This window comes from Equus quagga, unplaced genomic scaffold (genome assembly GCF_021613505.1).
Source record: "Equus quagga isolate Etosha38 unplaced genomic scaffold, UCLA_HA_Equagga_1.0 91717_RagTag, whole genome shotgun sequence".
Taxonomy (NCBI): Eukaryota; Metazoa; Chordata; class Mammalia; order Perissodactyla; family Equidae; genus Equus; species Equus quagga.
The window spans coordinates 1-11791 of record NW_025803830.1 but is presented as its reverse complement, the minus strand read 5'-3'; the positions used below and the strand labels follow the sequence as shown (position 1 = coordinate 11791).

The following is an 11791-nucleotide window of genomic DNA, read 5'->3' as shown; positions in this document are numbered from 1 at the left end:
CAGCCCTTAATGCCTGGGAAAGCAGGCCTGAATTATTATTTCAATCTGTGAGGAATGACAACTCCTCTCGCTTTGTAAGTCTCTTGGACACTGTTGTGGACGCTGTTCACTGGTCAAAATTTATGGGATGTTTGTGAACACATTCTCCGAATCTTTTTCGTTCACATTATACTACATCATAGTTCTTTCCTTTTCCTCTGAGCATGTAATAACATGGATCCAGGTCCTGTCTAAAAAGATACGTGACCCTATTTCCGAGTTCATTCTTATACCTACAATTGTTCACAGTTTCTAAAGCAAAGATAAAATTCTTTTATCTACAAAATAGGAGCTACAGCTTTTTCTACCTGATACAAATAGTCTCTGAATTGATTCAATATTAAAACATTAGCAATTCAAGTGTTTTGACTTTCTCAAAGATTTAATATAATTTATAATTTAAAAACAAAGCAGTAATATTAGCTTTCCTTTCAAGGGTAAATTCATTAGAATCCACTTTGGCACTACAGGAAAACTGGCTTCTGCTGATATTGAAACATGTAAGTGCTTGGACATCCTTTGTAATCATTTCTGTTTCTTATGACCTATAAAATTGACCAAAAGTAAGATTTGCATCTCACATGAATTTTTACATTTTTCCTGTTTGTTATTTGTTTCCTTCCAGATCTGTTAGAGAAGTCTAGAGTTACTTTCCAGCTTAAGGCTGAAAGGAGCTATCATATTTTCTATCAGATCACATCAAACAGGAAACCAGAACTAATTGGTAAGAAATGTCATAATTCCTCTTCAGAATTACTGCATCAGCACCAACACTGCATGATCCAACCTAGTATTTCATGACTGAATTTTGTCAGTTTTATGTATCATCTTAATTTTGAAAAGAGCTTTGTAAGTTTGGTAAAAATTTGTGTGTGTGCATCAAAATTCAAAAAGAAAACTGAAAATAACACCTCCAAATCCTATCACTATGAAATAACCACTATTAACTCTGGGATGAATATCATTCTAGTCATTTTCCGTACATATATCTTTACATATACATACATACATACAATAACTGGAATTATAGTTACATGCTCTTCAGTAATCTACTTTTTTCATTGAGCAATAATGTATCATGATTTTTTCCATGTCAACAAATATAGCTCCACATTATTATTTCTAATGGTTGCATAATGTTGCATTCTAGAGATAAGCGTAATTTATTTAACCAAACCCTCTTAAGAATATTTAGGCTGGTTCCAATTTTGGATTTTAAATAGTCAACACTGTACTGATTACCCTTACAGACATAACTTTTCCAAGTATGTGACTATCTTCTTTGGCATCAAATGGTGCCTCAGAATTTGTCTAGAAATCTCTTGCCTTAATGAAGAGGATAATTCTGCTTACCTTTGCTCTGTTCCATGTACTTAGAAATGCTTCTGATCACCACCAACCCATATGATTACCCATACGTCAGTCAAGGGGAGATCAGTGTGGCCAGCATTGATGATCAGGAAGAATTGATAGCCACAGATGTAAGTTGAACACAAGAAAATTAGAATGATTATGTTGAGTTGGAGCAATGATCCCTTCAGATAAACATTCAGTTTCTAGTAGAAACAGCAAAAGAGGATTCAAGGATGAGCATAGATATGCCACCTGGAGTCAAGTGAAAAGATTAAGATGTGCCCCTACAACATTTTACTTTCCCTTAATAGTTTTTTAAAGATCTATCATTTCTGAATTTACCTAAACCATTTTAAATAATCTACTTGCATTAGACCCATACCACCTCTCAAAATAACAAGTTCTTTAAGTTTCCTATCCCCATTCTCTATCTTGAGCTTACTTCTTTTATCTTCAGAGGGTATGCACCTGTAATTCTAATGCTCTGTCATGGCCTTTGGTTGATCAACCCCCAAGACACCCATTCTAAAGAGTTCCTTGCCCCCATGAGTACTGGTAGTTTCCTCAGTTTGATCAATAAGCCAGGAATCAGACTGTGAATTATAAATAGTAAATGTGTGGATCATAACCTAACAGTTATCCTATTGTTTATATTGGCAGAGTGCTATTGACATTTTGGGCTTTACTAATGATGAAAAGGTCTCCATTTACAAGCTCACGGGGGCTGTAATGCATTATGGGAATCTGAAATTCAAGCAAAAGCAGCGTGAGGAGCAGGCAGAGCCAGATGGCACTGAAGGTACCAACTGAGTCATCCACATGATTTCATGTTTGTTGGAAATCAAATTTTTTTAACTTTTTATTGATATTATGATAGTTTACAACCTTGTGAAATTTCAGTTGTACATTATTGTTTGTCAGTCATATTGTAGGTGCACCACTTCACCCTTTGTGCCCATTCCCCACCCTGCCTTTCCCCTGATAACCACTAATCTGTTCTCTTTGTCTACGTGTTTAAATTCCACATATGAGAGGAGTCATACAGAAATTGTCCTTTTCTATCTGGCTTGGAAATCACATTTTTGACTTGCTACCCTTGAGTTTTCCTAGGAAGACAAACTCATTTTTAAGAATTGAGTTTTAAAGTACACCTAGATAACATATTACCATATGCGAAGCATGGGTATTAGATAGATGTTCCCTGTAATTTCTGGAGTTCTTTAGGGCACGCTACCCATAATCAAGGTCTTGAACTTTGTGGAAAAAATGGCAAGCAAATACTCAAAAAGATATCCTTGAAGCACTGCACAAAATGCCTGTAACTTAAAAAAAATTTTTTTGAGGAAGTGGGTTGCTTTGGGCCATAATAACATTGTTCTATCTTTTCTTCCTTTCAGTTGCTGACAAGGCAGCCTATCTCCAGGGTCTGAACTCTGCTGACCTGCTCAAAGCCCTCTGCTACCCCAGGGTCAAGGTCGGCAATGAGTTCGTCACCAAAGGCCAGACTGTAGAGCAGGTAGGTGCATAATTCAAATTCACCGCCAGAGATGCAAGCATTTCACAGCCCTTCAATAACCTCAATGGATATATGTTTGCCTTTCAAGGTGACCAATGCGGTGGGTGCCCTGGCCAAAGCCGTCTACGATAAGATGTTCCTCTGGATGGTCGCCCGCATCAACCAGCAGCTGGACACCAAGCAGCCCAGGCAGTACTTCATCGGGGTCTTGGACATCGCTGGCTTTGAGATCTTTGATGTGAGTTGGTAGCTGGTTGGTAAGGGGATTTTACAATAAGGCAATGAAAATACCAATAAGAAGACATTTGTGAATATTATGACCTTTTCTTACCACTGTCAAAAAGTTACGTTAAGACTTAAAAGAGAGCGATTGGGCAGCTACTAATCAATTATTGTAGTGGCAATTCCACTTATATGAGAAATAAGGCACTTAATGAGGACTCTTCAACTTGCTACATGATCCAAAGGGAATTAGGAATTAGCTTGGTCTAGTGGGGGCAGGGGGGTGTCTAAAAATCCCACAATGCAAAATGAAGTCAACATAAAAATATCAACGTAAACCTGTGCCACACATAATATGCTCTGAATACATGGTAGAAAAATCATTCAGAAACACTTAGGCAAATAATAAGAGCTGAGAAAAGGTGAGTAATTTAGAGTCAGCATTAACTGCAATTAACTTGGTTCTCAACGCAGTATCATGGGATAAAAATTCATATTTAATTATGAAATACATTTTTCCTGTCTATAGTTTTTAAGAAGTTTATATTTTTCTTTCTAATTATAAAAGCAAAACTTGGGCATTGCAGAAAATACAGAAAATCAAGGGAAAGGATTCCACATTAATTCTGCTATTTATATCTAGCTAATGTTAACATTTTGGCTGTTTTAAAAAAATGCAAGGACATGTTAACATACAGTACATAATATTTGCTGGATCGATTTTCTCTCATTTCACATTAAGGAAGAACAAGGGTGGCAGTTATTGCTCACCTGCAATACTGACCATGAGGACTTTCATACAACGCACAACTCCTCCCAGCCAGCTTCTAACAGGTTGCAAATTAGCTCCTAAATGAGAAAACAGAAAATGCAGAAGACGATGGGAATAAATACAGAAGGATTAAGTAGGAACTCAGAAAAATACCTGAGTAAACATAAGCAAGTGCAGGAAAAGAGTATTTTAATGATTTAGGGTTTTGTATAAAATGCAGCAGAGAAAGCAGTAGATTTCACAGGTCCCCAATGATGTTGACATCTTTAATCTAAAGGCTAATTGACACACATTTTTAAATTAAAAATCCTATATTTAAAAATGCTCAATTTGCTAAAGAGAAAAGTAAACACATCTATTTATTTAGTTCAACAGCCTGGAGCAGCTGTGCATCAACTTCACCAACGAGAAACTGCAACAGTTTTTCAACCACCACATGTTCGTGCTGGAGCAGGAGGAGTACAAGAAGGAGGGCATCGAGTGGACGTTCATCGACTTTGGCATGGACCTGGCTGCCTGCATTGAGCTCATCGAGAAGGTCTGTGTTGCATTTCAGAGACCACGTTTTGTGAAAACTAAAGAATTCATTGCATCTTAGTTTAATTCTATATACAGAAAAAAAAGTTTAAAGAGAATTGTAACTGCGTTGTGGTCTGCTTTTAGCCTATGGGCATCTTCTCCATCCTGGAAGAGGAGTGCATGTTCCCCAAGGCCACAGACACCTCCTTCAAGAACAAGCTGTATGAACAGCATCTTGGAAAGTCCAGCAATTTCCAGAAGCCCAAGGTTGTCAAGGGCAAAGCTGAGGCCCACTTCTCCCTGATTCACTACGCCGGTGTTGTGGACTACAACATTACTGGCTGGCTTGACAAGAACAAGGACCCCCTGAATGAGACTGTGGTCGGGCTGTACCAGAAGTCTTCAGTGAAGACTCTGGCTTTGCTCTTCTCTGGGGCTCAAACTGCTGATGCAGGTAATGCTCAAAAAACCCAACACTTTCTCTAGGTGTTACAAAATGTGATGTCAGATTGAGGCTGGTGATCTCACAGCCCTGGCAGAAGGATTGCAAGGCCAAACCCCTGATGCCTCCAAGTTTTGAGAAAGTAGGCTGCATTGTAAGTATACATTTGTGGCTCACTCCAGCACTGACAAAAGCCCTATTACAAAGGGTCAGAGAGGAACCATCAGGATTTCAACCAATGAAAAGCCTTGGCTTCTATGATTCTCTTCTGCTTCTTCCTCCACATCTGCTGGATACTGAGTATCTGCGGGTATTTAAGGCAATATAGTGAGAAACTTCTGCCTCTCGATTCTAGCTTCTACTGATGTTTTAAAGTTATTGTGTCCCCAGATGTCCTAATTTTGAGGAGTCCATCTCTACAGGGTGAAGTGAATGCCTTTCACTTCATTTCCAAATGGAGAAAGAAAACACAGAAAAGTGAATGCAAACTTAGTTGACAGATAAGATTCATTCAAACTCAAACAGAGAGGCCAGTAGTGTCAAAAACGCTCTAGTTGTTTAGAAAAATTAGAAAATGGGCAAGAAATAGCCCTGTTGATTCAAAACTATATTTGGATGACACCTTTTCTTATTCTTTCTCCAGAGGCAGGTGGAGGTGTCAAGAAAGGTGGTAAGAAGAAGGGTTCTTCTTTCCAGACCGTGTCTGCCCTTTTCAGGGTAAGGAAGAAACTGTTGTTGACACTCCCCAGTTACTCTGGAAATTTGTTTTTTAAAGCACAGGGTCTTCTTTCCACAGTCGATTAGGAAACGGTTAACACTAACTAATGACTTCTGTTAATCTAGCTTTGGAGAGAAGAGCTTTCAATAACTCAGGAATTATTAGTTCATCTTTCATGCTAAGCCAAATAATCAAGAATATTTTAACATAAGCAATGACATGTACTCAGAGAGACTAAATCATCAGCAAGACCAACGAAAATCTAACAGCTAACCCACAAGGAACCTAATATGGTATCCTTGTTCTTTAATCCAATCAATTCTCAATTATAACCAGTAGGATTGTTTCCCTGATAGATAATCTTTATTCCCTAAAAGTTGATAGAGTTGGAAAAGGGGAGCTATATTTATGAGAAAAAAATCTAAATGTGGTACAGGCTTGAATTTCCTTATTGGAGAACCATGGAGTTTACTAGAAGAAAGTGTGACCGTGTAGTGTGGGAAGGCAATAACTTTGTAAATATACCTGCGTGGCCAGGGACCAGGGTAGGAAAAAGGAGGGTGCTTGTATACATGAAAGGAATCACATGTCAGGCTGCTTTACACTTGTAACTCCTGGCAACTTAAGTGGAGAAAAAGGTACTGAGGAGGAAACTGCATCTCAGGAGAAGCCTATCAAGGTGTTAACTTAAGTAAAAATGGTCCATTACTGGCTATGTGCTCTGCTATATATGTCAGCTCTGCTATGGACATCACTAAATGCTCCTTAACCATGTCTAAAGTCTGAGATAGGACTTTTCCTGATTTTACAGGAGAATCTGAACAAGCTGATGACCAACCTGAGGAGTACCCATCCTCATTTTGTGCGGTGTATCATCCCCAATGAAACAAAAACTCCTGGTAAGAAGTTCTAGACTGGCAGCTCAAAGCATGACCACTATACCTCCTTTTTACAAAACTCTGCAGTGAAATAAATATGTATTATTTTAGGGGCCATGGAGCATGAACTTGTCCTGCACCAGCTGAGGTGCAATGGTGTGCTGGAAGGCATCCGCATCTGCAGGAAGGGATTCCCAAGCAGGATCCTTTACGCAGACTTCAAACAGAGGTCAGGCTCTCCTAATTATGGTGTATCTTAAGTATAAATATATTTAGTACAAGAAAACAATTTAGTGAAAAATATGCCTCTATTTGTTATTTTTAATTTTCCACAAAAAATAAAAAATTATAAGCCTCAAAACACCTTTAAAATATAGCTATACCACATATTAAGCACTCTGAAGACCATTCATTGGATATATCAAGCTCCTGGCTTAGCTCATAAGTGTATATATTAACTTCAATCATTATGAGAACTGCCATTTTTGAGTGCTTAATATGTTTAGATTATCTTACTTAACCCTTACAAAAACTCAGTAGAGGTAAGTACTACCAATACTTCATTTTATAGATGAATAAGCTGAGGCTCAAAGAGATTAAACTACTTGCCCAAAGTCACATAGTTATTAAGTGGCTGAGTGAGGAACTCTCCCACGCAAGTATAACTACCAATAAGTCATTTCATGTCACTTCTTTCACATCTTCATCTTTTTCTTTCACACTCTAGCTTCCCAATGTTTCCCAGAACCATGTCCAAACAGCTCTTCAGCTCCCCTTTCTCCTCCCTAGATAAATCCATCTTGAGAATCAAACAAGATGTAAAGGGGACAAGGGGCTGGATGGCAGCTGCAGGGAGCTTGTCTCTCCTAAGTCTGGGTCTGGTGGAGTTGACAGAGAACTCCAGTGCTCAAGACTCAAAGCACCCATACGTTTTATTTCAGGTGATTGGGACAGTTCCTCACTCCTAAAGTTTAGCTCTTACCAGATGCTCAATAAAATTCTGCTTTCTTGGACTCAGGATCCTATAAACCAAATGCATTTAGCAAGTGTAACGTTACATTTTATTGACCATCTACACCTTAATGTGAACAAGATTATAGAATCCTTTCTTGAGAACAAGGTCTGATGAGGCAAAAAGGAAAGTTGCAACTATGCAGGAAGGTAAAATGGAATAAAAATAGATAGTTGATACTAGATTGACCATCCATGTATAGAATGTCCTTCCTGTGAACAAAAAATAATTGTTTTAAAAGCTCTAATTTTTTAATGGGTCATTTCATGTCTAACTACTATTAGTGTCATCGGTAAACCAAGTTTTAAAAACCTATACTTACTTTAATAGATACAAGGTATTAAATGCAAGTGCTATCCCTGAAGGACAATTCATCGATAGCAAGAAGGCTTCTGAGAAGCTCCTTGCATCCATCGACATTGACCACACCCAGTACAAATTCGGTCACACCAAGGTAACAGTCTCTAAAGTCTACCTGATGCTCTTCCTGTCCCTTTGAAGTTCATGTCAAGTTTCTGACCTGCAACTCTGCCCACACAAAGGTCTTCTTCAAAGCTGGTCTCCTGGGGCTCCTAGAGGAGATGCGAGATGACAAGCTGGCCCAGATAATTACCCGAACCCAGGCCAGGTGCAGAGGGTTCTTGGCAAGAGTAGAGTACCAGAAGATGGTGGAGAGAAGGTATAAAAACTTATTGTTTATTTATTCACATCTTCCTTCTTCAGAAATACATTTGAGATGGCTTACAGTTACTCCGATATGATATGGCCCCCAAAGAAAGAAGGAATGAATAAGAGTCCCCTACTGAAGTGGGGATATAAATGTCCCAGAAAACTTAAAATAGGTGTCATCACCACAGAATACATCCTGAGCATTCAGGTAAAAGAAAGAGAAGCATAAAGTGTGTGTAGTTTTTATCTAACAAGAGAAAATATACCAGTAAGTAAGCAGAAACAGAATTTTGCCCTAGCACCTGGTTCTAATGTGAATTTATTGGGTAGATCATTAAATAAGATACACTGAGCTGCATAGCAGACTATTTTCAACAGTGGTTGTATACAAGCTCTAGAAAAAACTTTTTTCATCTGATTATTTCTATTATCAAACTACTATGATTTAAAATATTAGGGGCATTTATCTGTGAAAGATTTTTTTTCAGTGAGTCAATACAATGTCACCAAAGTATATAGCTTTCTAGTGATCTAATTCGATGCAGGGACAGAGTCCTAAGACTAAAGAGCCAGCCATCTCAAACTGCATGATGCATATGAACGAGACCCATAGTCAGAAATGCATTTTATATTGTCATCTCTGCATCCAAAATACATGTGTACGTGTGTAAATATAGAATTTACATGAAACAAATTTTATTTCTGTAACTGTAGTTAATGTAATATTTTCTATTGTATTCTATTTTATTAAAAAATAATTTTTGGTCATGACCCATTATATACATATGTATATATGGGTATTTAATTGCCTGTATACAAGGGAAATTAATTTTTTTTTAAAGATTTTATTTTTTTCCTTTTTCTCCCCAAAGCCCCCCGTACATAGTTGTATGTTCTTAGTTGTGGGTCCTTCTAGTTGTGGCATGTGGGACGCCGCCTCAGCATGGCTTGATGAGCAGTGCCATGTCCGCGCCCAGGATTTGAACCGACGAAACACTGGGCCGCCTGCAGCGGAGCGCGCGAACTTAACCACTCGGCCACAGGGCTGGCCCCAAGGGAAATTAATTTTTTAAAAGAATTTACATTAAAACAAATGTGATGATATTCCAGAGCAGAATGCAAAATTCATACAACATTAAAATATACAATCAGAGATTTTGAAAGAAATTCTGAATTTTCAGTGAATCCCTTTATCCTACGCGCCACATCTCTCAAGGACCAGTCCCCCTTCACTGCGCTCAGCTTTGTTCTAACGGGAAAGTCTCAGAAGCATTGAGGTAGAGCAGTACTTCTCAAAGAATATTCCTTGGACCTGCACCATCAGTTATAAATGCAAATTTTTAGGCCCCACCTCAGATCTTCTGAATCCGAAGCTCTGGGGATAGGATTCAGGAACCAGTATTTAAACAAGCCCTTCAGATCATTCCTTTGCACACTAAAGCTTGAGAAGCAGTGATGTAGAAAAATGAGTGGTTAACAAGTCCTTGACCATCATCTGAAGATATTACTTCTTTCATCGTACTTTTGAAAGTAGCTGAGGAACACAGTGGGGTGTGAAAGAACTCCAACTCTCATTGCCAAGCTTTCATCTCACTACATGGTCTGCACAATATCTAATTTGCACAAATTAAATTTCAGGGAGTCCATCTTCTGTATCCAGTACAACATCCGAGCCTTCATGAACGTCAAGCACTGGCCCTGGATGAAACTGTTCTTCAGGATCAAGCCGCTCCTCAAGAGTGCGGAGACTGAGAAGGAGATGGCCACCATGAAGGAGGAGTTTCAGAAAACCAAAGACGAACTCGCCAAGTCAGAGGCAAAAAGGAAGGAACTGGAAGAAAAGATGGTCTCACTGTTGAAAGAAAAAAACGACTTGCAGCTCCAAGTTCAGTCTGTAAGTAGTGGAGTCATCCTGGGTACTGCTAACCAGGATGCAAGTGCTAGAACTCTGGCCACTAGCGCCAGTGAGTTGGGTAGTCAGCGTGGAAGACACTCACTGGAGGGAGAAGGTTAAAGAACTCTGATGGTACTAATAAAGTCCATGTATTCCTTAATCACCCAATAAATCTCCCTCAACCAATCCCCAACACACACCAGGACCAGGGCACTGAGGTAGAACTGACTGTTGTCTTCCTTTCTACACAATTTCATCAAACTCTAGGATTTATGACTTCTTTTCCCTTTAAAGATAGTCCTCAAAGGTGAATTTTAACATGAAAGTATCCCATATAAAACAGTAAAGGGAGGACAGCATGGAGAGGGTGATTTTTTGTCTCTGAAATTTCCTTGAACTTCTAGACATCCATGGGTCTTAAATCACAATATGTACAGCTGACAAATGGCAGTATTCTACACCAAATTTTATTGAGTTATCATTTGTTATTGATCTCCAAAACTCAGATTCACACTCTCCAATCTATCTCCATAGTCAGCGCCCCATCACAGCACACCAGGAGTGCTGCATCAGCACCTAAGTTGCTCTGCCTGCCTCCAACTCCCTCTTCTTCCATCCAGCTTGCTCCCTGCTCGCTGCTCCTGAACAATCATTTTAGAACTGCTTCCATCAGCTCTGAAATATAATTTATAAGGCTGTCTTCCATTTGGAGTGAATTGAATTGGTGGTATAATTTACTCTTCACAAAATCATATATGTATTTTTCCCGTTGATTAAGATTGGTCTTTTCTGTCAAGTTTGGGTAGTGTAAAACTTCCCTCTTCTAGATTACAGAAGAAAAAAGAGCTGTTTTTCTGTCCCACACCCTCAAATCTATCCTGAATTCTCACTTGTTGTTCATAGAGCATTACTTAGAATCTGTCCTTCACCACTCTATCCGCTACCTGACTGTATGCAGCACATTTTATGTCTTTATGTGTTCAAAGGCTCATAGGGAGGCTCGCTGACGAATGTATATATCAATTTCCCTCTCCTTTCCTGCCCAGCCCCAACCATCTTAATCGGAAACATAGCAGTTCGCCAGGAATTTCTTGATTATTTTATGCCTCAACTTGAATTTAGAGCATCATAACCAGGATCATCTGCCAGTACTACAAAGAGAAATAGTTCAGTAGCAGCTGCACCCTGAATTTCTCCTGCTGGCGTGCCTTCTCTCCTCCTGCTCCTTCCCCAAATAAACTGATTTCTACAAGACCCAACCCTACCCGACTCTCAAGCCCAACTCAAATGCCGTTTCATTCATGTAACCATCTCTGATACAACTTCTCTGATCTCTTATGTCACTAATTGCTTTCTGAATTAATGGTAGATTTGGGGGATAGACCTTTTAATCTACTGTAGAATATACCTTTCTAAAGGAACAAGACAATATCTGACACATTTTGGTTTTCCCACAATGTGGAGTATCCTGCATTGCACATAGTAGGTGGTTCATAACAGCTTAAATCCAAAGAACCAACAGCAGAGATTTACACCATGATCATTGTGCAATATTTCATTCTTTCTTCCCAATTTTGATTTTGTTTCCAACTCAAGGAAGCTGAAGGCTTGGCTGATGCAGAGGAAAGATGTGACCAGCTGATTAAAACCAAAATCCAGCTGGAGGCCAAAATCAAGGAGGTGACTGAGAGAGCAGAGGATGAGGAAGAAATCAACGCTGAGCTGACGGCCAAGAAGAGGAAACTGGAGGACGAATG

General features: G+C 39.0%; 1 protein-coding gene across 1 annotated transcript; it reads left to right on the top strand.

Annotated features, from left to right (window-relative positions):
• Positions 1-44: 44 nt before the first annotated feature.
• Positions 45-11786, top strand: LOC124234574 (myosin-2-like; the record flags this gene model as incomplete). The annotated part of the gene is made up of 16 exons (XM_046651913.1): positions 45-74; positions 476-539; positions 665-763; positions 1417-1520; positions 2053-2191; positions 2790-2908; positions 2997-3146; positions 4270-4440; positions 4566-4875; positions 5507-5580; positions 6393-6480; positions 6571-6688; positions 7802-7925; positions 8014-8150; positions 9779-10034; positions 11631-11786. Coding segments are annotated over 16 exons (2139 nt in total), but the record flags the coding sequence as incomplete, so codon positions are not given.
• Positions 11787-11791: the final 5 nt, after the last annotated feature.